Genomic DNA, 26929 nt, shown 5'->3' on the forward strand with positions numbered 1-26929 from the left:
CTGATTCCCATTGACTCCAGTTTTGCTAGGGCTCCTTGATGCCATACTCGGTCAAATGCTGCCTTGATCTCAAGGGAGTCACTCTCACCTCACCTCTTGAGTTCAGCTCTTTTGTCCATGTTTGAACCAAGGCTGTAATGAGGTCAGGTGCTGACTGGCCCTGTCGGAACCCAAACTGGGTATCACTGAGCAGGTTATTGCTAAGCAAGTGCTGCTTGATGACACTGTTGATGACGCCTTCCATCACTTTGCTGATGATTGAGAGTAGGCTGAAGGGGCGGTAATTGGCCGGGTTGGACTTGTCCTGCTTTTTGTATACAGGACATACCTGGGCAATTTTCCATATTGCCGGGTAGATGCCAGTGTTGTAGCGAGACTGGAACAGCTTGGCTAGGGGTGCGGCAAGTTCTGGAGCACAGGTCTTCAGTACTGTTGCCGGAATATTGTCAGGACCCGTAGCCTTTGTAGTATCCAGTGCCTTCAGTCGTTTCTTGACATCACACGGAGTGAATCGAATTGGCTGAAGTCTGGCATCTGTAATGCTGGGGACCTCAGGAGGGGGCCGAGATGGATCATCAACTCGGCACTTCTGGCTGAAGATTGTTGCAAATGCTTCAGCCTTATCTTTCGCACTGATATGCTGGGCTCCCCCATCATTGAGGATGGGGATATTTGTGGAGCCACCTCCTCCAGTTAGTTGTTTAATTGTCCACCACCATTCACGGCTGGATGTGGCAGGACTGCAGAGCTTAGAGCTGATCCGTTGGTTATGGGATCGCTTAGCTCTGTCTATTGCATGCTGCTTACGCCGTTTGGCATGCAAGTAGTCCTGTGTTGTAGCTTCACCAGGTTGACACCTCATTTTGAGGTATGCCTGGTGTTGCTCCTGGCATGCCCTCCTGCATGCTTCATTGAACCAGGGTTGGTCTCCTGGCTTGATGGTAATGGTAGAGTGGGGGATATGCCAGGCCATGAGGTTACAGATTGTGGTTGAGTACAAATCTGCTGCTGCTGATGGCTCACAGCACCTCATGGACGCCCAGTTTTGCATTGCTAGATCTGTTCGAAATCTATCCCATTTACCATGGTGATAGTGCCACACAACATGATGGATGGTATCCTCAGTGTGAAGGCGGGACTTCATCTCCACAAGGACTGTGCGGTGGTCACTCCTACCAATACAGTCATGGACAGAAGCATCTGTGGCAGGCAGATTGGTGAGAACAAGGTCAAGTATGTTTTTCCCTTTTGTTGGTTCTCTCACCACCTGCCGCAGACTCAGTCTAGCAGCTAGTTCCTTTAGGACTCGGCCATTAATGGTGCTACTGAGCCACTCTTGATGGACATTGATGTCCCCCACCCAGAGTACATTTTGCGTCCTTGCCACCCTCAGTGCTTCCTCCAAGTGGTATTCAACATGGAGGAGTACTGACTCATCAGCTGAGGGAGGGCGGTCGGTGGTAATCAGTAGGAGGTTACCTTGCCTATGTTTGACCTGATGCCATGAGACTTCATGGGGTCCAGAGTCAATGTTGAGGACTCCCAGGGCAACTCCCTCCCTACTGTAGACCACTGTCCCGGCACCTATCAGGGATAATGATTGCAGTGTCTGGGACATTGTTTGTAAGGTATGATTCCGTGAGTATGACTCTGACTAGTCTGTGGGACAGCTCTCCCAACTTTGGCACAAGCCCCAGATATTTGTAAGGAGGGTTTTGCAGGGTCGACAGGGCTGGGTTTGCCGTTGTCGTTTCCGGTGCCTAGGTCGATGCCGGGTGGTCCGCCGGTTTTCATTCCTTTTTATTGACTTTGTAGCGGTTAGGTACAACTGACCATTTCAGTGGGCATCTAAGAGACATTGCTGTGGGTCTGGAATCACATGTAGATTTCCTTCCAGATGGGTTTTTACAACAATCGATAATGGTTTTATCATTAGACTAGCTTTTTTAAAATTCCAGATTTATTAAATTCAAATTCCACCTTCTGCCATGGTGGGATTCGAACCCATATCTCCAGATCAATACCCTGGGTCTCTGGGTTACTAGTCCAATGACAATACCACTATGCCACCGCCTCCCCTCACTATTGACATATAACTGTCAGTGGTATTAAACCATGATCTAAATGTGTCATATAGCTGAGTTGGTATAAAATCAGAATTGGTTTAATCAAATGGTTTAATATCAGTAATGCAGCTGTTGCTAGGATTCTTCCCAAAAATTGTCTTAGTTGGTATTTCAGTCCATTGATGGTCAATTGTTTACTGCTTTGCTAAATCCTGAGGATTTTGTTAATCCTTAGACTGCTTGATGACCCAAGGAAATATACCAGCTGATTTTATACATTTTCATCTGATGCATTCGTTCTGAAATGAACAGTGTCATAGTAATAAATTTAATTAAATATCAGGATGAGCTTTATTACTAAATATTAACCACATATACCTAAAATGTTTCTTAAACATTTTTAAGTTTAAAGAAATACTCTAATACTGTCTTTTATCCCTTCCTCTCCATTGTCTCTGTCTTTTTTATTTTTAGCTTTTCTTTTCACATTGTTTCTGCCTAATATAATCTCATTCATTCTTTTTCTTTTAAAGCCCCATTGAAACAAATTACATTGTTTCTTTTTTCATCTTGAAAACTTGAAACACTGAAAGTTGACACAATTGCAATGTACAGCTAGAATTCTACATGTATAAGACAACTTCCAGGAATAAAACTAATGGCTAACCAGAAATATGTGTAGACAAATGCAGCAAATTACATATATGATCAAGAAAACACTGAACCTATCTTTCTGGAACAAACAAAATATTGCGCCCTTTAAGGGAAAGAAATAGCAACAGCAGTAAGAGATACCTGGAATCTCCACCTTAATCAATGAAAGGACTTTTAAGAGAAAAATTGGAATCCAACAGAGGGCATCAGAAAGCACTATGAAGAAAAATCTGTAAGCCACTGTAACTTCACTTCGAATGTGTCTTTTCATTTCTGGTGTTTGGACTCCAGTTTTGTGAATGGAATAAAACATGCTGGAGTAAGAGAAGACAATTATGACGAAGGCAATCAGATTCAAACCTAGCAGAAAAGAAAAAGGAAATGTTGCATAAGTTGGTATCTAAGGATATAATGAATGCATTTATTAATTTTTCTCTCTATGCATACAAGACATAACCAGACCCTTTCTCATGTTACTGTTAAAGCTAGCAACTAGGATTTATCTAACAGCAACACAGCATCACAGAAACAGTAATTTTACCTGTCTACTAGTTGATCACCTGTAGTGATTAACACCAAGGGTAGTTTCAAATAAGGAATCAAGGCCAAATGTAGCTTTTAGGTGAAGTAGGATTAGAGCCTAGGGCTCTCGTTCTGCTTCTCTCTATTCTTGTCTGCTTTTTTTCTTTTCGAGTGGGAAATGGAGGACGGTAAGTGAAGGAAGACACCAATGGCTGCAAGCTGTATTTGGGATGAGAGTGGCAGAGCAAATACAGTCCTCATAGGCTTCCTTACTATCCTCTTCCGCAAATGCTTGTGCATCCTCAATCTCCACCTCATCACATCCTCTACCCCTTCACCTTCTTACTATCTTCTCACTTCCAGCCACTGATTGTTACCCCTATCTTTAGAACTACCCACTCAACCCCTGTATTACCCAACCTGCTTGCTTCACTATCTAGTCACCTCAGCTTTAACTTGCCATCCATTCTTCCTCCATTCCATTTGCTCCTACAAATAATGGGTGGTGAGAAGCCTAGGGCCATCACTCTTAACTAGTTCGTCTCCTTTCCTGCCTCTCTCACCATCCCTTCTTGTTTTCCTAAGACATTTTATTTGCTTTCAAAATTCAATTATTTAACATATACTTGTCTGTCTCAACCCTTGCTGCCTACTTCAACCTCTTTTATCTTAACCTCCTCTTTCTTATAACCTCCTCTCGCTCTCAACTTTCTGGCTCTGTTGATCTCCACTCCTTCCCTTTCCCTTTTAGTTTAGTTTAGTTTAGTTTAGAGATACAGCACTGAAACAGGCCCTTCGGCCCACCGAGTCTGTGCCGACCATCAACCACCCATTTATACTAATCCTACACTAATCCCATATTCCTACCAAACATCCCCACCTGTCCCTATATTTCCCTACCACCTACCTATACTAGTGCCAATTTATAATGACCAATTTACCTACCAACCTGCAAGTCTTTTGGCTTGTGGGAGGAAACCGGAGCACCCGGAGAAAACCCACGCAGACACAGGGAGAACTTGCAAACTCCACACAGGCAGTACCCAGAATTGAACCCGGGTCGCTGGAGCTGTGAGGCTGCAGTGCTAACCACTGCGCCACTGTGCCACCCTTTCTTCCTATCTGTTTTCCTCAGAGTTTTGCTTTCTTTGAAAATGCAACTTAAAAAAAAATCAATTAGAATGAGTCAATAAACTGTCTGCTGGCTTCCTCTCAATTTGTGTCTGTCTGTCTCTCTTACCATGTCTTATATGTGTTAGGAATGAGAACTTCTGTCTCACAGCAGAGCATTATTTCCACTAGCATTAACCTTTTCCAAATGTTAACAAAAACAGGTAGAGATAATTAGTTGGCTTCAAAATTTATAAATTTTTTTTGAAAATTGAACATTAGTCTGAATAAATATTCTGTCCTGAAGTTTGGAAAGGCACTGCATAAATGTAGTCTTTCTTTCTCAGCTTAGTACATTTTCTTAAGTTTGTAGGGCAGAAAATGAAAACTCTAACAGGTGTGTAATTAGTACACTCATTTTTCCTCTCAGTTTTTCCACACAGATATAGTCCTTTTAATAATATAAATTTTACCCCAGTTAAGCTTTTTAAATTTGTCCTCTTGATTTTCAAAATTATTTGAAGTAAAGCTACAGGAAAGTTCCTGAAACTAAAGAAAATTATTCCGTCAGTAGAACTGACTGGTATTACATAGAAACATAGAAAATAGGAGCAGGAGTAGGCCATTCAGCCCTTCGAGCCTGCTCCACCATTCATTACGATCATCCATACCCTTTGATCCCTTTAGACCCAAGAACTATATCTAACTCCTTTTTGAAAACATACAATGTTTTGGCCTCAACTACTTTCTGTGGTAGCGAATTCCACAGGCTCACCACTCTCTGGGTGAAGAAATTTCTCCTCATCTCAGTCCTGAATGGTTTACCCGTATCCTTAGACTGGTTCTGAACTCCCCCATCATCGGGAACATCTTTCCTGCATCTGCCCTGTCAAGTCCTCTTACTCTATTTTCCCCTTAATCAATCCCTTGGTCCTCCTTTGCTGAATTCTAAACAGCTCCCAATCCTCAGGTCTGTTGTTTTTCCTGGCAAATATATACGCCTCTTCCTTGGATCTAATGCTATCTCTAATTTCCCTTGTAAGCCACGGTTTGGCTACCTTTCCCATTTTACTATTGCGCCAAACAGGGATAAACAATTGAAGCATCCTGAGAAATTCACATACAATCCAAATGCAGCTCACATAGTCACAGCTTAGGGCAAAAATACAAAGTTCAAGTCCAGTTATTCGAGAGCAGCTGAAGCCTTCAAGTAAAAAAATTAATGAAGGTATTAAAAATCACAAAATAATTAAATGGATAAATTTAATCATGTTATTGTGAAATGTCATCTTTTTAAATTTGTAAGCTTATTTTAAACCCTTATCTTACAGATGGGACATTAAATGAGGACCCTATCTGCTCTATCAGGTAGATGAAAAAGATCCCATGGCATTATTCAGCTAAGAGTAGGGAACTTTTCCTAGTGTCCTGGCCAAAATCTATCCCTCAATCAGCACCACTAAAATTAGATTATCTGGTCCTCTACCTTATTGCTGTTTGTGGGACCTTGCTGTGTGAAAATGAGCTATTGTGATTTCCTATAGAACAGCCGTGACTACATTTCAAAAGAGCTTTATGAAAGATGGTATAAAAATGCACATTTTTTTCTATTAGAATTCAGTTACAGAGAAAAAAGATGGCAATGAAAATATTTTCAGAAAGCATTTTGGTGATATATGGGAGTCCAGAAGCCAGATTGCACAATCTGAACAATTAGTTTGCTTAGGCAAAACCCATATTAAGAGTGGACATTGGAATTTATAATAGGAAAAGGTTGACATAAAAAGTGTGACAAAAATGTCACAGAGACAGGAAAAGCCCACAAAATTGCAAGATTTTTAATAAGATATGGAACGATGAGCAGCATCTAATACAGCAGCAATACATAATACTTCCTGCAATAGCATGGCCTGGATGTGGAATTTGATGTGCATAGAATTCCAGTACCAAAAGAAGTCCTGAAACGTTAACTCTGCTTCTCTCTCCACAGATGCTGCCAGACCTGCTGAGTATTTCCAACATTTCTTGTTTTTATTTCAGATTTCCAGCATCTGCAGTATTTTGCTTTTACCAAAAAAAGTCTTATTACTCTAGCGATGCAATTGCTTATTTTGGCAATATAATAGGAGTGATTTAGCAGCAAATAATTGGATTGAATGCATTTATACATGCCCAATTTATGGTGTTTGTTTTGACAAACAATTGTGCAAATAATAAACTCCGTGGGTCTGAATAATGACTTTGGAAAGATTTCCAGTAAAAAAAGCAACTTTTTAAGTTACGTAATTTCAATGTGATAGATCTGCTGACTAAACCAAATAAAAACGTAGGGTCATAGCATTTCAGGGTCATATAATGTCCCTTCTTTAGCTGAGAAGAAACAGTGCAACTTATTTTTCTCTAATCAGATGGACCTGCCAGAAAATTCCTTTCCACATGACATTATACCTTGTGTTTATGTACATGTGTATATAACAAGTGGAGGGAAGATGTAGAGATTTGCCTGGATCTACACCAGACTACATATACTCATATTCGAAAACACACAGCCAGCCCATTTTTGATAAAAATGAAAATATCTATCTCATCCATTTTGTTTCTCCTCATAAATCAATCAACGTTAAACAATCAGACTTACCTCCAGGCTGCCTATTATTTGGCCTGACTGATTCCAGTGCAGCCCATCAGGATGCCCATTTGAGGAAAGAAGCTTGACAGCACCATTGAACTGAGTCGCAAGCCTCAAAATAGCTCTGAACTCTCTCTGCTGGAATGGGCAGACTGTTGGCATACATCACCAGTTGATGGCCCAAAAGTTAAATTCGACCAGTTAGTTTCCCGTGGCCTCACAGGTAGCTTCACTGCCTCCGATATATAGGTAAGTTTTTAACAGGATTGGATGTATCCTATGCTTCCGCAGGATTCTACTCATCTTTGAAAATGGCAGAACAATACTATCAACAGACTTTGATTCTGGTTTATTTACTGAACACGTTTATTGTACAACAGATGAACAAGTGAATCGATAACAGTAATATACATTTGCAGTAGACTTGAGACTACTCTAATTCCTCAAAATAAAGAATATAATAAAAAAGTTCAGAATGTATTCGGATAGCATATGCTAATTAATAACCCCAAAACAGTTGCTGGAGCTTCATGCATTTAAATAACTGTCAGTTGACAGTTATTGAAATAACAAGTGATATAGAAGCTTTGGAAAAGGTTCAGAGGAGTGGCACTAGATTGACACCGAGTTTAAATTTTTTTTAGTTATCATGATAGTGTTAGAAAGCTGGGTCTTTTTACTGCATAAAAGTATAGACTTTGGAGAGTTTTGATTGAGGTATTTAAAATAATGAGAGCAATTTGAAGTTGATAGATTAGGAAGAACATCCCCGGGAAAGGCGGAACTCCAAGAACAGGAGGACATGAGGGAAGAAAGAGGGGCTGGAAAGCAACGGAGGCCATACCCTCAAAACAGAATCTACCACTGAAGACGGAGCTACCTGGAGATGACTGAGACCCAGCGCCACAGGAGACTGAGACTCTCCACGCAGATGGTCACAGACATCTGTGACCTCATTGCAGTAGATCGCACACTTCATAGCACTGGTTGCCATGCCCTGCCAGTAGCCATCAAAATCACTATGGCCTTGAACTTCTTCACTTACAGCTCCTTCCAAGAATCAGCTGCAGACCTTAATGGCATCTTGCAAATGCCAGCACTACTTCTCACAGGTCTCTGATGCCCTCTTTGCCAGAGCTGGACAGTACATTTATTTCATGACAGACATGGCCTTGCAGGGATACAGGGCAGTTGTTTTTAGCACCATTGCTGGATTCCCCCAGGTGCTATCAAGGCACCCAGTGACTGCCCACACAGATTCATCAAGAGGAAGGGCTTCCATTCCTGTAATGTTCAACTAGTCCGGCACCACAACAAGAGCTTCCACCATGTGTGCGCTTGCTTTCCTGACAGCTGCCATGACTCCTTCATTCTCTGAAAGTCCAGGTTGCCAGATCTTAATTCCAACAACCAAAGTGCATGGATGGATCCTAGGGGATAAGGGATATCCCTTGAAGACATGGCTACTCACTCTTGATGGGAGCGCCAGACAGAAGTACAGAGGTGATACACCAATGCCACCTGCTCAGTTGGACAACCACTGAGTTGGCTATTGGGTTTCTGAAGATGCAATTCCAGTATCTGTTCCAGTTGGTGGCACCCTCCAATACCTTTCTGCAAGGGCGTCTGTCATTGTGGTTGTGTGATGAGCTCTCTATGGCTCTGAACATGGCCTTCAGAGAGCTGTGGACCTTGAGGACAGTGAGAACCTGGAAGGAAACAACTCATCTGGGAAGAAGGAGCAGGAGATGAGAGAGGAGGAGGAAGAGGAGGTGGAGGGAAATGTCCCTGAACAATGAGATGCTCCTGCTGCATGACATGGTGGTCTCCTCCTGCCACCCTCCGGGAAGAGGGCCTCCCTTCTCTCCCTCATAGTGTCCACCATCAGATCTAGGTTGGCAACAATGAAGCAAGGGGCAGCCCTGCCGAGGGTGCCAGGCCTCCGGCTCTCCTATGATATCTCTCTTCCCTTTGGAGCTGTGGAAGGCTTTGGCACAATCAGCATATTTCTCCCTAGGACAACCAGCAATTTAAATCAGTCCCCTCTTCATCTGACCCACCCCCATTCCCACTCGCCTCCATCCCACCCCCAACATCCCCCGGCTCTAATAGGACAGCAAACCTGTCTCCATACCAATTAAGGGCTTACCCAAGTGAAAATCTTAACTTTAATCAGTTTCCCACCAGAAGCAGGTTTCTGACCCAGAAATAAACCAGGCTGCTGTTTCTTGCTTCCGTGGCGAAAATTCAGCCCATGATCTGGATTGTAGCTGAGTTTCAAATCTTTATGTAATGCAATTGAATTAAAGAAACCATTGCCAAAGTAAGGCTAGGCAAAAATGTTTCATCTTTGTCAGAGTAATCACAAAAAATTTACAGTATTTTGCTCAATGTTGTGTTGCATTAAAAACTATTTTATATTAATGAATGGAGAGCAGGGGGCAAATTTTATGCTCTCCTCCAAGTTGGGTTTGGAGGCAGGGAGGGCATTTAATTGGGCGGGATGGTGGTGAGGGAAACCCACCCCCTTCCTGCCTCCACCCAAATTGTCCAGGAAATTAATACCCAATTAAGGGCCTCATCCCGTCGCCACAGGTATTAGTGTAGTTCCGAAGTTCCGAAGAAGGGTCACTGACCCGAAACGTTAACTCTGCTTCTCTTTTCACAGATGCTGCCAGACCTGCTGAGTGGTTCCAGCATTTCTTGTTTTTATTTCAGATTTCCAGCATCCGCTGTATTTTGCTTTCATAATTAGCGTAGAGGTGGATGGGCATGTCGCTGGACGGGGAGCACGCCAAGCAAACCCGTGCAGGTTGCTTGCTGGCTTCGGGGCTGGGGGGTGGGGGGGGCCTCGTTAAAAGGCACTTAGTGCCTGATTGAGGGACCTGGCATTGGGAAGGGGGTGCCTGCTGAAAGCCACCCCCTGCCCCTGCTGCCTACCCCCTATACATTCCTCCCCCCGCAACCTCTACCCCACAAAACCCCTCCCACCCTGACTTACCTGTGGCCTGGGTCCAGCACCTCCTGTGAGTTCAGTACCTGCATCAGCCACTGCTTCTACAGTGGCACTGCTCAGTTAAACAGCTGCCATCTCTGATTGGCCAACAGCTCTGAGCTGGCGGAACTCCTGTCACTGGGGTCTTTAATCCTGGGGAAACATAGAAACATAGAAAATAGGAGCAAGTGCCTAAATGGCACGTAATCCGGCAGGCCTTCCCCAGAGGAGGCGACGCTTAGCCAGTTGTCGAGTCCCCCATCGTCAAGATCGAGACCCCCCGTCACCAAGATAAAATCCCAGCCCAGTGTTGAAGTGCAAACATGAGCTAAAAGTGAGCACTTTATCAGAACTGTTTACTGCAGATAAGTTGGTAGAAAGTTAATAGATATATATGGTCATTGTTTGGCTACATTACAAAGTATACACTAGTCATTAAATTCCCAATAAAAGTATCAAAAAACTGTTAAGAATGTATTGTTGTTATTGTCATTTCAATATGCTATCCTGAAACACCTTAGGATTCAGACTATTTCTTTATCAATTGACAGGTCTTTCTTACTAACAGTGGCTGATCTTAACTAACAAATATTTTAGAAAAAATTACAACAGTGAAAGACTTGAAAAAGCCTTGCATAGTATCTTATGTTTCTGAGGAACATCTCAAAGTACTTTAAATAAATTAATTTTTGAAGTGAAGTTATTGTTTTTATGTTAGTAAATGTGGCAGCCAATTTAGCTGAGGGGTAAAATATAATAAAGATAATTCCATGCGCTTTAATTTCCAACCAAACAGCCAGATGGATCTCAGTTTAATGTCTCATCTGAAGGACAGCACTTTTGGCAGTGCAGTATTACACTAATCCTCAGGTTTTGTGTTCAAGTTCTATAGTGGGGCTTGAACCTGACAATTGGGCAAATCTGTGACAATAAGTCTATTGTTTGCATGTTTCCATCCCTCTCCCAGTTCCCACTCTCCCCCATCACACGCATTGTCCTTTTCGATCAAGAATGCAGGTTTTTGCTCAAGATTGCAGGATGGTCCATTCATAAATGTCTCCACGGGTGTTGTTGAATACTGCTCCTTGTTTGATTCAGCATGAACAGTGGCGATGCAGCTATTTGGAACTGTTGTTTTCCCTCCCTCCCTTAATGAAATGATGACATTGTCCTCTATAGGAAACTAAAAATATGACAATTGGTTTCAAACTTGAATCTGCTAATGAGAAATATTAGAGTATAAGAACTAAATTGTTGGAAATTTATTCTGGTGAGAGTAGCTAGATTTACACCAAAATGGTTAGGACACCATTTTGACTGAATTTGAAAACCACCAGGAATAAAAATTTAGAGTCAGTTAACAGTCTGAATGCATTATTGTTCTTATCAAAAATGCTTCTGCTATTTAATGAAAGGTTATTTAACATGGGTTAATACCTCTGCTAAAATAGTTGGGAAAGAATTTTCAGATGAATACTTTAAGGCTTTATAAACTTGAATTTCACAGTGTAATTTCAGGGCTCATGTTTTCATGTTAAGAAATAAAGAACTTGCATTTATATAGCACCATTCACTTCTTGAGGACATCCCAAAATGCATTATACCCATTGAAATTTAGCCATTGTTGCACTGTAGGCAACTACAATTGCCAGTTTGTGCACAACACAGTCCCACAAACAGCAATGAGATAAATAACTAGATAATCAGTTTTAGTGGTGTTGTTCGAGAGCTAAATGTTGGCCAGCACACCAGGAGAACTCACCTGCTTTTCTTCCAATTGTGCCATGATATGTTTTATGTCCACCTGAAAGGGCAGGCAGGGCCTTGGTTAATGTCTCAGCCAAAAGATGACACTTCTGACAGTGCAGCATTCCCTCAGTATTGCACTGCAGTATCAGCTCTAAAGTCAGTTTTCAGGCCAAAGACGTTCTTGCCTGGTATTATCTCACCTTTCTTTACTATTTATAGCTTTATATTTATATATAGCTACTGTCCCAATAATGGATTTGTCAGATGCAACTGTTAGCCATGTTTGCTTTAATTGTGTCTTGTACATTTTGCCTGCTGTAATATTTCTACTTGCCCTGTCCAGACAATAAAATTATTAATTACAAAAATTATAAATACATACCAAGGAATATTCCAATAGAATAGCCTTTTGCAGCATCCTTTTCAACTTGGTCTGCATGAAGAGGAAAACAAACTCCATTTCTTCCATAGTAGTTCCCAAATGTATCTTCATTCCAGAGTGGAATTGTAGCAATGATAAATCCAATAAGCCAAATGGTAATGAGTATTATCAAAGTCTGGTGCTTTCCTGGTTTGATATTACTGAATGGAAAGACTATGACAATATATTTCTCCAGACTCAGGTAAGTCAATAACAGAACTGAGACCTCAGTAGAAAGCATAGCCAGAAATCCTATCATTCGACACTGGACACTTTCCATCCATAGCTGTGCATGTTTGTTGTACTCCCCACGATATTTGACATCGAAAATTCCAACAAAGAATAGATATATTCCCATCAGGCAATCGGCACCTTGTATACAAAAAAGGGAGGCATACATCTTTTAAATGAGTTATTTGTATTTTGTAACAATATCATCAGTTACAAACTTTGGTAAAAAGAAAGGAATTATACAAATTTTCATTACCTATCTGGGCTCGAGATATATTGAGCTGGTTACCTATGTTATGAATGCTGGACTTTGTAGTATGGTTATGTTTTAAAAACTGTGATCTTTAATGCAGTGTAAAATGGACATTCGGAGAAAACATGTGACCTCACACAAAATCTACCTAGAGATAAGCCTTGGTTACCATGAGAACAAGAAACCTAGATCAAAGATCCTTTTGAAAGCAGAGTGCAAGGTTGTAACACATAAAGAACAATGGGTTTCACTCTCTCAAACTCACATATTGTAAACAGAGAGCCAGGAGCTCTAAAATGTAGATTTGAGTTGCAATTCTTAACACCTGGAAACAAAGGTGGTTTTCCGAGGGTCAGAATTACTGAGAATTATCAAAGACAACTAACTATTGACTTTTGATCTGAGTAATTCGAGAGGCTTTCCTAGGTCTGGGGGGCTGAAAGGAAGAAACAAAGACCAGCAGTCAGCTGCGCAACCAAAAGAGAGAGAGAGACCAGTGGGCTGTTTCTGGGCAACAGCTGCTCTCAGATCACCAATACAGCAAAAGACTACTATGATTTGAAGGCGGCTCGAAGGCTCGAGGTTTGAGGAGGAGAGAAGACCAACAGGGTCACCATAGATTGCCTTATTAATGGAAATCCAGTCGAATGTGCTCGGAAGAAGTGACTGAAGAAGACATTTGTTTTGAGAAGGACACTGGGAGATCCAACCCATTGCAGCTGGGAGGAGTTTGGGACTTTTAACTGCAAGGATACGTTTTACGCTGAGAACACTGTGTAATGTATAAATGTTGTGTAGGGTTTTCAAGTGTGTTAATAAGTTAATGGGAAATACCTTTCTCTGTATTTTTGTGTATTAGTACCTACTAAGTACTGTTAGTTAATGTTGATTTTTTAGTTTAGTTGTTCTAGTAAAAGTCTTAAAACAAGAAATCTTGTAATATAATTATTTAATTGGTTGGGGAAGTTCATATCTCTTGTTTTAAAATTAGTGGTCTCTAATGATGTTGTAACACCTATGTCATGTGCTCTGAGAACTCTTGTTCCCTCAGCACAAAGCACAGGAAAAGGTTGGAGACTGTTGATGCTGGGTCTCCTGACCCCGAACTTTAAACTTCTCCAGGTTTAACTGGGCTTTCCCTTTTTGAACAGCGGTAGCAGTGAGAGTGCGAGCCAGGGGGCAGCTGCGAAGGTAAGTTTCACTATAAAGTACTTACCTAGCGATTTGGCAGCTTCTTTTTGAACAGCGGTAGCAGTGAGAGTGTGAGCCAGGGGGCAGCTGGGAAGGTAAGTTTCACGATAAAGTACTTACCTAGCGATTCGGCAGCTTCTTTTTGAACAGCGGTAGCAGTGAGAGTGCGAGCCAGGGGGCAGCTGGGAAGGTAAGTTTCACTATAAAGTACTTACCTAGCGATTCGGCAGCTTCGGCAGGGTGGGAAAAAAAAACTGAAAAAGTGACGTCACAGGAAAGCTGTGACCTGATTGGCTGGTAGGGAATCTATACCGAATTTGTAAATAAAACTGATAAAAATTGATTAAAACACTAATTAACTAATTAATAAGTAGAGTAACTAAACCAGAGGGAGGAGATTACTGTATTTAGACAGCATTTAATATTTACTGTAGAAATCTAGCACGAGGGACCACATAGTGAAGTGTATCATAATTTAGTAAGGATTTAATAAGTATTTATTTATTTTATATCAATTAACTAATTAGTGATAGAAATGACAGTTAGAGGGGTGAAGTGCTTCACCTGTGAGATGTGGGAAGTCCGTGACGCTTCCAGCGTTCTAGGCGACTACATCTGCAGGAAGTGTACCCAGTTGCAGCTCCTCACAGACCGCATGGATCGGTTGCAGCGGCAACTGGATGCACTTAGGAGCATGCAGGTGGAGGAAAGCGTCATAGACAGGAGTTTTAGAGAAGTGGTTACACCCAAAGTGCAGGCAGATAGATGGGTGACCGCTCGAAGGGGCAGGCAGTTAGTGCAGGAATCCCCTGTGGCTATCCCCCTCTCTAACAAGTATACCGTTTTGGATACTGTTGGGGGGGATGGCCTATCAGGGGAAAACAGCAGCAGCCAGAGCAGTGGCACCATGGTTGGCACTGTTGTTCAGCAGGGAGGGACAAAGCGCAGAAGAGCAATAGTTATAGGGGACTCTATAGTCAGGGGCACAGATAGGCGCTTCTGTGGACGTGAAAGAGACTCCAGGAAGGTATGTTGCCTTCCTGGTGCCAGGGTCAAGGATGTCTCTGAACGGACAGGGGGCATTCTGAAGGGGGAGGGTGAACAGCCAGAGGTTGTGGTACACATTGGTACCAATGACATAGGCAGGAAGAGTGATGAGGTCCTGCAGGGGGAGTTTAGGGATTTAGGTAGTAAATTAAAAAACAGGACCTCTCGGGTTGTAATCTCTGGATTACTCCCTGTGCCACGTGCCAGTGAGGCTAGAAATAGGAAGATAGTGCAGCTAAACACGTGGCTGAGCAGCTGGTGTAGAAGGGAGGGTTTCAGATATCTGGACCATTAGGCTCTCTTCAGGGACAGATGGGACCTGTACAAGAAGGATGGGTTGCATCTAAACTGGAAGGGCACTAATATCCTGGCTGCAAGGTTTGCTAGTGTCACTCGGGAGGGTTTAAACTAGTGTGGCAGGGGGGTGGGAACCAGAGCAGTAGGACAGCTAGTGAAGTAAATGAGGAGGACATAGTAAATAAGGCCAGTAGGACTAAGAGGAAGAGCAGGCAGGGAGATGTTGCTGAGCACAGCGGGGACTGGTGGTCTGAAGTGCATTTGTTTCAATGCGAGAAGTATAACAGGTAAGGCAGATGAACTTAGAGCTTGGATTAGTACTTGGAAATATGATGTTGTTGCTTTTACAGAGACTTGGTTGAGGGAAGGGCAGGATTGGCAGCTAAATGTTCCAGGCTTTAGAAGCTTCAGGCGGGATAGAGGGGGATGTAAAAGGGGTGGGGGAGTTGCATTACTTGTGAAGGAGAATATCACAGCTGTACTGCAGGAGGACACCTCGGGAGGTCATGCAGCGAGGCAATATGGGTGGAGCTCAGAAATAGGAAGGGTGCAGTCACAATGTTGGGGGTTTACTACAGGCCTCCCAACAGCCAGCGGGAGGTAGAGGAGCAGATATGTAGACAGATTTTGGAAAGATGTAAAGGTAACAGGGTTGTGGTGGTGGGTGATTTTAACTTCCCCAATATTGACTGGGACTCACTTAGTGCTAGGGGCTTGGATGGGGCAGAATTTGTAAGGAGCATCCAGGAGGGCTTCTTGAAACAATATGTAGATAGTCCAACAAGGGATGGGGCCATTCTGGACCTGGTATTGGGGAATGAGCCCGGCCAGGTGGTCGAAGTTTCAGTGGGGGAGCATTTCGGGAGCAGTGACCATAATTCCATAAGTTTTAAGGTACTTGTGGATAAGGATAAGAGTAGTCCTCGGGTGAAGGTGCCTAACTGGGGGAAGGCTAATTATAGCAATATTAGGCAGGAACTGAAGAATTTTGATTGGGGGCGGCTGGTTGAGGGTAAATCAACATCTGACATGTGGGAGTCTTTCAAACGTCAGCTGATTAGAATCCAGGACCAGCATGTTCCTGTGAGGAAGAAAGACAAGTTGGCAAGTTTCGGGAAGCTTGGATAACACGGGATATTGTGAGCCTCGTCAAAACGAAAGAGGAAGCATTTGTAAGGGCTGGAAGGCTAGGAACAGATGAAGCACTTGAGGAATATAAAGACAGTAGGAAGGAACTTAAGCAAGGAGTTAGGAGAGCTAAAAGGGGTCATGAAAAGTCATTGGCAAACAGGATTAAGGAAAATCCCAAGGCTTTTTATACATATATAAAGAGCAAGAGGGTAACCAGGGAAAGGGTTGGCCCACTCAAGGACAGAGATGGGAATCTATGCGTGGAGCCAGAGGAAATGGGCGAGGTGCTAAATGAGTGCTTTGCATCAGTATTCATCAAGGAGACGGATTTGATGGATGATAAGCCTAGGGAAGGGAGTGCAGATAGTCTCAGTCATCTCATTATCAAAAAGGAGGAGGTGTTGGGTGTCTTGCAAAGCATTAAGGTAGATAAGTTCCCAGGGCCTGATGGGATCTATCCTAGAATACTGAGGGAGGCAAGGGAAGAAATTGCTGGGGCCTTGACAGAAATCTTTGCATCCTCATTGGCTACAGGTGAGGTCCCAGAGGACTGGAGAATAGCCAATGTTGTTCCTCTGTTTAAGAAGGGTGGCAAGGATAATGCAGGAAATTATAGGCCGGTGAGCCTTACGTCAGCGGTCAGGAAATTATTGGAGAGGATTCTTCGGGACATGATTTACTCACATTTGGAAACAAACGAACTTATTAGCGAGAGACAGCATGGTTTTGTGAAGGGGAGGTCGTGTCTCACTAATTTGATTGAGTTTTTTGAGGAAGTGATGAAGATGATTGATGAGGGAAGGGCGGTGGATGTTATCAATATGGGCTTTAGTAAAGTCTTTGACAAGGTCCCGCATGGCAGACTGGTGCAAAAGGTGAAGTCACATGGGATCAGAGGTGAGCTGGCAAGATGGATACAGAACTGGCTCGGTCACAGAAGACAGAGGGTAACAGTGAATGGGTGTTTTTCTGAATGGAGGGATGTGACTAGTGGTGTTCCGCAGGGATCAGTGCTGGGACCTTTGCTGTTTGTAGTATATATAAATGATTTGGAGGAAAATGTAGCTGGTCTGATTAGTAAGTTTGCGGATGACACAAAGGTTGGTGGAGTTGCGGACAGTGATGAGGATTGTCAGAGGATACAACAGGATTTAGATCGGTTGGAGACTTGGGCGGAGAAATGGTAGATGGAGTTTAATCCGGACAAATGTGAGTTAATGCAAATGGAAGGTCTAATGCAGGTGGAAGGTATACAGTAAATGGCAGAACCCTTAGGAGTATTGACAGGCAGAGAGATCTGGGCGTACAGGTCCACAGGTCACTGAAAGTGGCAACGCAGGTGGATAAGGTAGTCAAGAAGGCATTCGGCATGCTTGCCTTCATCGGTCGGGGCATAGAGTATAAAAATTGGCAAGTCATGTTGCAGCTGTACAGAACCTTAGTTAGGCCACACTTAGAATATTGCGTGCAATTCTGGTCGCCACACTACCAGAAGGACGTGGAGGCTTTGGAGAGGGTACAGAGGAGGTTTACCAGGATGTTGCCTGGTCTGGAGGGCATTAGCTATGAGGAGAGATTGGAAAAACTCGGATTGTTTTCACTGGAACGACGGAGGTGGAGGGGCGACATGATAGAGGTTTACAAAGTTATGAGCGTCATGGACAGAGTGGATAGTAAGAAGCTTTTTCCCAGAGTGGAAGAGTCAGTTACTAGGGGACATAGGTTTAAGGTGCGAGGGGCAAAGTTTAGAGGGGATGTGCGAGGCAAGTTTTTTACACAGAGGGTGGTGAGCGCCTGGAACTTGCTGCCAGGGGAGGTGATGGAAGCAGATACGATAGCAACGTTTAAGAGACATCTTGACAAATATATGAATCGGAAGGGAATAGAGGGATATGGGCCCCGGAAGTGCAGAAGGTGTTAATTTCGGCAGGCATTAAGATCAGCGCAGGCTTGGAGGGCCGAATGGCCTGTTCCTGTGCTGTACTGTTCTTTGTTCTTTGAAGAGGGGAATGAAGTGCCTGCACTTAGAATTGGCGCAGGCTAAGTACTTCTGTGGTGATGAGGTGGGAGGGGGCATACCCAGATTTACTCTGCTAATGGAGCCATTCTTTGCAAAAACTGCTCACTCCAAGACTAAATTAAGTGATTTCCCAACATTTATATTGATTAAGCTGTTTTGAACAATGTTGAAGCACAAAAGCTTTTTGTTGCTGCTAATGGATTACACTATCAGAAATTGCACGCTGCAAAATATACAATTAACTAATTTAATTAATAGTTGTTTATCTTGACAAAAACAGCCATTTTGCTTTTTTTTGAAAAAAATAATATTTGTCCCAATTTTTCTCAATCTAACTTTGGAAAACAAGATCTAATCTCAATACCTTTTCTATAATTTGTTCAGGGCATGGCCAGCATGTATTGCCCATCCCTAATTGCCCTTGAGAAGATGGTGGTGAGCCATTTCTGTGAACCACAGCAGTCTGTGTGGGGCAGGTACACCCACAATGAAGGAATGGCAATATATTTCCAAATCAGGATGGTGCATGACTTGGAGGGGAACTTGTAGGTGGTGGTGTTCCCATGCGCTTGCTACTCTTGTTTTTGTAGATGGTTGGGCTCACAGGTTTGCAAGGTACTTTCAAAGAAATCTTGGCAAGTTGCTGCAGTGCATCTGGTAGATGGTATTGTTACGAGAGTCCATTTTTGTTTGTTAAAAGTTGAGAATCTGTATTTTAAAAAAACTGAAAAGGATTTCATGGGCATTGAATCTTCTGGAGATGGATGAGCTTTGTGTTTTTGTAAAAAGAAAAATGGTTTGGGATTGAGTTTGACCTGAGATTGGAATGTAAACAGTTATTGGAAAACACCTGTTGCAAAGAACCCAACAGTGGTGTTGTCTTCTGACCTGAGGGGACAGATGTTTACAAGCAAGTGACAAAGGAGTGATTTATGGTGGCCATGTAACTTGTTTCTGGAAAAGTTTAGTTTCAATTTGAACTGTTGAAACAGTCAGTTGTTGTTTCTGCCTGGAGGGAAGAAAACCTGCCCACATTCCCTTTGCAAAGGAATCCTGCATCTCTTGAGAAGAAACCCTTTATTTCGATTGTGGCAGATTCCTATTTCTTCCTGTCTCTGAAGAATCCCTGGATCAAGCTGTACTGTTGCTTCCTGTGTTTTAAGAAATCCTGAATGTTTGCAGAAACCTTGCATCTTTAAAAGATTTGAACCGAATGTGTAAGAATTGACATCTGTTGCTGCACGCCTGATGGAACGCCTATGTGAAGCTTCTGCAGTTGACTGTCTTTGAACACCCATCCAAAACAGACTGTTTATCAACCTCGCCTGGAAAGACTCTGAGTGACATCCAACTATTCAACTTTGGGACACCTCGCCAAACCAAAGGACTTCCAACTCTTGGCTTTAGCATAAGTTTTTTTCTTATTCCTTTTACTCCTTTGAAACAGCTGTAAACAAAACTCCCTTTCTTCCAGTTAACTGGTTTTTGGGTGTATGTGCGTGTGCGTAGGGCTAGGATAATAATACGGCTCTTTAATATTTTGATTCGCATACATATTTACTTCATTATTGGTTTAGACTTGGTTTTATAATAAACGGTTAATTTTGTTGTTTATTAAAGAAACCTGGTTGGTGTGATTTATTCTGGGGACAAATGGAGTATCTAATTGACTATTTCGGTAAGTGGGAACATTTATTGATACGTTTTGACCTGTGGGGAAGTGAGACTGAATTAACAGTGCACTGCTTCCACCTTGGTCATAACATATTAATTGAGGTCTTTTGTCAGGATTAAACCCAAAGCTGATAACGTTTAATTGTAGGTGGAGTAATAATAATTGAATGAGAAAAATAAAAGAACCAGGTTTCTTGTGTAATAGGGTAAAGTCTACACCACCAGAATGTCTGTAGCAACTGCTGAAGCTTTTCTGGGGAAGGAGAATGTATTCCTCAGTGATTTGGAAAATTTAACTAAGGTTAAACTAAAGGATTTGGCAGCACAATTGGGGTTACAATTGAAAACAGGTGCTAAAAAAGCAGACGTAATTGAAGTAATAGCCTAACATTTGAAATTGGAAGAAGACAGTAAGTCAGAGGGTAATGTAGTTGAATTATCTAAACTTCAATTACAACTGAAAAAACTTGAGCAAGAACAGGAATTGGAAAAACATGGGCTTCAACAGGAAACAGAAAAAGAAACAGCAATAGCATTGGAAAGACTTAAGCTTGTATTTCAAAGAGAAAATGAAAAAGAAGCAAGGGAATTCAAATTAAGAAAGATGGAACGAAGACAAGATGGTGGTCTTGACTCCAGGGAAAATTCTGGTCAGAAAGAATCTGAATCCAATCCAGGACCCAGCGAAAAGCTGTTTAGATTTCTACAAGTTCTCCCTAAGTTTGAGGAAAGGGACGTAGAGGCATTTTTCATTTCTTTTGAAAAGATAGCCAAACAAATGAAACGGCCAAAGGAAAGCTGGACACTGCTTATGCAAAACAGGTTGATGGGCAGAGCTCATGAAGTTTATGCTGTGCTTTCTGAAGAGGCTTCTTCAGATTAGTAGATGACAGAAAAGGCTATTCTCGCTGCATATGAGTTAGTCCCTGAAGCTTACCGACAGAAGTTTCGGAACTCCGTAGATTAGCTGGGCAGACTTATATAGAATTTGAGAGTGTAAAGCAAATTAATTTCGAGTGTTGAATATAGGCACTAAAAGAAATCCCAATTTTTTTTTATAGGCATATAAATGGTAAAAGGGTAGTAAAAGGAGGAGTGGGGCCAATTATGGACCAGAAAGGGGATTTACACATGGAGGCAGAGGGTATAGCTGAGGTAGTAAATGAATACTTTGCATCTGTCTTTACCAAGGAAGAAGATGCAGCCCAGGCAATGTTGAAAGAGGAGGTAAGTCAGACACGAGAGGGGTTTAAAATTAGAAAAGCTGTCTGCACTAAAAATGGATAAAACACCAGGACCAGATGAGATGCATCCAAGGATACTGAGGGAAGTGAGGGTGGAAATCGCAGAGGCACTGGCCATAATTTTTCAGTCTTCTTTAGACTCCGGGGTGGTGTCAGAGGACTGCAGAATTGCAAACGTTACACCCTTGTTCAAAAAAGGGTGTAAAGATAAGCCCAGCAATTACACGCCAATCAGTTTAACTTCGGTGGTGGGAAAACTGGTAGAGAAAATAATTCGAGACAAAATCAACAGTCACATGGACAAATGTGAGTTAATAAAGGAAAGCCAACATGGATTTCTTCAGGGAAAATCATATTTAACTAACTTGCTGGAGTTTATTGAGGAGGTAACAGAGAGGGTTGATGAGGGCAATGCTGTTGATGTGGTGTACATGGACTTTCAAAATGCATTTGACACAGTGCCACATAACAGACTTGTGAGCAAACTTGTAGCTCATGGAATAAAAGGGATGGTAGCAACATGGATATGAAATTGGCTGAGTGACAGGAAACAAAGACTATTGGTTAATGGATGTTTTTTGGGCTGGAGGAAGGTTTTTAGTGGAGTTCCTTAAGGATCAGTGTTGGGACCCTTGCTTTTCCTGATACATATTAATGACCTAGACCTTGGTATACAGGTCACAATTTCAAAGTTTGCAGATGATACGAAATTTGGAAGCATTGTGAACTGTGAGGAGGATAGTGTAGAACTCCAAAAGGACATAGACAAGTTGGTGGAATGGGCAGACAGGTGGCAGATGAAGTTCAATGCATAGAAATGTGAAGTGATTCATTTTGGTAGGAAGAACTTGGAGAGACAATATAGAATAAAGGGTACAATTCTAAAGGGGATGCAGGAGCAGAAGGACCCAGGTGTATATGTGCATAAGTCATTGAAGGTGGCAGGACAGGTTGAGAAAGTGGTTATTAAAACATACAGTGTCCTGGGCTTTATTAATAGGGGCATAGAGTACAAGAGCAAAGAAGTTATGTTGAACTTGTGTAAGACACTAGTTTGGCCTCAGCTGAAGAATTGTATGCTGTTCTGGATGCCACACTTTAAGAAAGAGATGAGGGCATTGGAGAGAGTACAGAAAAGATTCACGAGAATGGTTCCAAGGATGAGGAATTTCAGTTATGAAGATAGACTGGAAAAGCTAGGACTGTTTTCCTTGGAGAAGAGAAGGCTGAGAGGTGATTTGAAGAGGTATTCAAATTCATGAGGGGTCTGGACAGAGTAGATAGAGAGAACCTGTTCCCACTCATGAAAGGATCGAGAATGAGAGGGCACAGATTTAAAGTATTTGGTAAGAGGAGCAAAACTGACATGAGGAAAAACTTTTTCACTCATCGAGTGGTTAAGATCTGGAATGCACTGCCTGAGAACGTGATGGAGGCAGGTTCAATTGAAGCATTCAAAAGGGAATTAGACTATTATATGAAAAGGAAGAATGTGCAGGGTTATGGGGAGAAGGCAGGGGAATGGAACTGAGGGAGTTGCTCTTTCAGAGAGCCAGTGTGGACATGATGGGCCGAATGGACCCCTTCTGCACTGTAATGATTCTGTGAAGATGGAAGCCACATTTGAGAACTTTAGAGAACTAATTCTCCTGGAAGAATTTAAAAATTCACTCCCTCCAGTAGTGAGAGCTAATGTGGAGAACCAAAAGGTTTCAAGGTCCAGCAGGCAGCAGAAATCGTTTTTGATTTTGAGCTTGTGTATAAGCCCAAACCCTTTTTCTGTCACTCCCACTATCCCGAGAAGGATAGAGGTGGGAGCGTGAAAGGAAGGCAAGTAGCCGAGGACAAGAAGGGACAGTTGGGAGCACCCCAAGATCCCCTCCTCAGGCCAGAAAGGAAGGTGCTGAGGGTAGAAGAGAGATCCGCAAGCGGAAGTGTTATCATTGTCACAAGGGGAGATATATTCGTTTAGAATGCTGGAAGTTGCGAGGTAAACCCCATGGGACTTGTTGGGGTACACAAAGTTAATGCAGAGGAAGGGGCTCTGATTGAGAGTACAGCAGATCAGGTTGTAGCTTTGACGGCATCTGTAAGATCAAATACAAAAACCAATATGAGTGTAGGGGTTGAGAATAAGATACCCGAAAGTTATAGGGAATTCTTTTCGTAAGGAAAAGTAACTCCTTATCCCTCAAGTGAAGCAGGCAAACCGATAGTTATACTTAGGGAAACAAGAGCAACCCAAACTCTTTTGCTGGGGAAAGGCATAACATTTCCAATAGAGAGTACAGTGAATGCTAAAGTTTTAATGAATGGTTTGGCGGTAAGTGCACCTAGAGTGTGACCTAATGTCTGGTGTAGTAACTGTAAGGAGTTGTCCATAGTTTGCCGGTAGATGGAATTGACCTAGGGAATGATTTGGCCGGAGCAAAAGTATTTCTTCCATAGTCACAGAGAAATCAAGTGAAGTTAAAGAGACACAACAGTTACAGGAAAAAGTTCCAGGAATTTTTCCTTCATGTGTAGTAACCCGAGCAATGGCTAAACAAGTTCCATTGTTGGAGGTAAAATTGGCACCACAGTCAGATAGCTGAATACCTGAAACTTTCTTTGGGGATTTAGATAATCCAAATGAAATGTTTAATAGATCTTCTCTGATCACAGTTCAACAAGCTGAACCAGAGTTAAATAAAGTGGCACAATCAGCTCTGACAGAAGTTGAGGCGAAAGGAGTTCCAGAAGGAAGATGGGACTCTGCTGAGGAAGTGCAGACCGCCTCATAGACCTGCAGACGAAGAATGGTTAGTTGTTCAACAGGTAGTGGTACCACCTAAGTATCGCCGTGAATTATTAAGGTTAGTGCATGAAATTCCTATACCAGAACATATGGGGATCCGGAAGATCAAATCACGTATAAGTCAACATTATTACTAGCCAGGTCTTACCAATGACGTGGTGCAGATTTGTAAAACATGCCATAGGTGCCAGATTGTGGAACAACCGTAACCTGCCATAAAACCGGCACCTCCAATTCCCATACCAGTTATTGAGGAACCATTTAGTAGCGTGTTGGTAGACTGTGTAGGACCCTTGTCGAAAACAAAAGCGGGACACCAATATATACTCACTGTCATGGATATGGCCTGATTCCCAGAGGCCATTCCCTTGAGGACAATTACTGCTAAATCAGTGGTAGAGAAGTTAACCCAAATCTTTACTAGATATGGATTACCAATTGAAGTTCAGTTGGATCAAGATTCCAATTTCATGTCTAAAATGTTTCAAGATGTTATGGGTAATTTGGGTATCATACAGTTAAAGTCTTCAGCATACCACCCACAGGTACAGGAGCTTTAGAAAGGTACCAACAAACTCTCAAAACAATGATTAGCGCATACTGTCATGAATCTCCCCATGATTGGGATAAAGGGCTAGACTTTCTTTTATTTGCCACTAGAGATTCACCGAATGCGTCTATAGGTTTTAATCCTTTTGAATTAGTTTACGGACATAAGATAAGAGGTCCTCTAAAACTAATCAAAGAAAGGTTTTTCGAACAGAGCTATGAATCTTCTCTATTAGACTATGTATCCGTGTTCCAGGAAAGTCTCACAAAAGCTTGCAATGTGTGCAAAGTACTTTCAGCAATGGGCTCTGTGAAAGGAATCATGCAGTGGTTGACAAAATGCTGCATAAAATCTTAGCTGACCAGCCAAACTGCAAATTGACAACTGCCCTGGCATGGGCGGTTCATGCAAAGAATTCGCTTCAGATGGTTGGAGGATATTTTCTTCCTCTTCTTTAGCCTCCTTGTCTTGAGAGACAATGGGTAAGTGCCTGGAGGTGGTCAGTGGTTTGTGGAGCAGCGCCTGGAGTGGCTATAAAGGCCAATTCTAGAGTGACAGACTCTTCCACAGGAGCTGCACATAAAATTGGTTGTTGGGGCTGTTACACAGTTGGCTCTCTCCTTGTACTTCTGTCTTTTTTCCTGCCAACTGCTAAGTCTCTTCAACTCGCCACTCTTTAGCCCCACCTTTATGGCTGTCCACCAGCTCTGGCGATCACTGGCAACTGACTCCCACGACTAGTGGTCAATGTCAAAGGACTTCATGTCGCGTTTGCAGACGTCTTTAAAGCGGAGACATGAACGGCCGGTGGGCCTGATACCAGTGACGAGCTCGCTGTACAATGCATCCTTGGGGATCCTGCCATCTTCCATGCAGCTCACATGGCCAAGCCATCTCAAGCGCCGCTGGCTCAGTAGGGTGTGTATGCTGGGGATGTTGGCTGCCTCGAGGACTTCTGCATTGGAGATCCGGTCCTGCCACCTGATGCCAAGGATTCTTAGGAGGCAGTGCTGCTGTAGAGCAAGGTACTGAGGACACAGGCTTGAAACACTCGGACTTTTGTCTTCCGTGTCAGTGCGCTATTTTCCAACACCCTCTTGGTCAGTCTGGACAGTCTGGTTGGAGGATATTTTCCCGATCAATCATCTATAGGCGGAATCCCAAATTGCTTTCTGTACTGTGCGACAGTCCTCCTGTTCTAGAAGGTACTATAATTAGTTCAAATTTTTTCTGCACATTTGAATGCTTTACATGCAGGGAGGTCGGCTTTCATCAAGGCTGAGGTCTTTGAGAAAATTCGGAGAGCTCTAAGGCATCGTATGAGACCACCTGGGGTGGAATTTAATTCAGGAGATTTGGTGTATAATAAAAGAGAGGTTCATAGGGAATGGAAAGACCCTGGTAAGATAATCAGTCGTGATGTAAGATCGTAGTTATCAAGCATGGAATTCAAACTATTAAGGTTTATTCCTTGCGATTGATCGGGGTTGATTACAAAATCTCAGAATCTGAGCAATTGATAGAGGGAAACGATGCACCTTGTACCTCAAATATTCATGAGTTTTGTGATGAAGGTTCTGAGGAACAGAATGAGGTAGATCAGGGGTTGAAATGTAATTGATCATGACGCTCAAGAAAGAGCTATCACATCCAAAGGCCAATTGCCCTAAGTAGGTACTCGGGTAACATAAATTCCAGAAGGGTCTAATAGATGTAGGGATGCAACGATTGTGGAAGGTGCAGGAAAATCTACAGGCAAGTTTAAATATTGGTTAAATGTTCAAGATGATGGCCAAGAAGCAAGGTCCATAGACTGGCAGAATGGCGTGAAAGAGTGGAGGGTGAGAAAGCGCAGTGCAAGTTGTAACAGTGGATCCGGAAGTAACTCTTGCATAAGGAAGCGATCACATACTGGAGAAAGAGCCTCCAATAATGTGCAAGGGAGATCTTCTAGCAGTAGTCCTGAAAGACATCAAAGTGCTAATAGATGCCGTAGTTTGAATAGATTCCACAATGAAACGAAGGCTAGAGAGCACACTCAGAATAAAACTAGAAACAGAAGTCCTCATGTCTGTGAAGTTTTAGTGGCCGGCAATAAAATTGAAGATAAACTAATAAGAGAAGAAAAACATAAGGAATTAGAGATTTGGAGAGAGTTTGGGGTTTATTCTGAGGTACCAGATAGGGGACAGCCAGATAGATGGATCTGTACTGAAAAAGTCCTTTCTAATGGAACTTATAACACTACAGTGGGGCTAGTTGCAAGAGGTTTTGAAGAGCGACTGGGTGGACACTCCCACAGCTGGAAAAGTAATCTTGGAACGTTTTTTTAGCTCTTTTGGCCACAT

At 42.5% G+C, this 26929-nt stretch overlaps 1 protein-coding gene across 1 annotated transcript in view; it reads right to left on the reverse strand.

The window, feature by feature from the left end:
* The window catches only part of rxfp2b (relaxin family peptide receptor 2b), a 264102-nt gene that overhangs the window by 45249 nt on the left and 191924 nt on the right, over positions 1–26929 (reverse strand). The window contains 2 exon segments of the mRNA XM_068034408.1: positions 2862–3080; positions 12108–12518. Of these exon segments, the coding sequence (XP_067890509.1) occupies positions 2862–3080; positions 12108–12518 (630 nt within the window).

This window comes from Heterodontus francisci, chromosome 6 (genome assembly GCF_036365525.1).
Source record: "Heterodontus francisci isolate sHetFra1 chromosome 6, sHetFra1.hap1, whole genome shotgun sequence".
NCBI classification, from domain to species: domain Eukaryota; kingdom Metazoa; phylum Chordata; class Chondrichthyes; order Heterodontiformes; family Heterodontidae; genus Heterodontus; species Heterodontus francisci.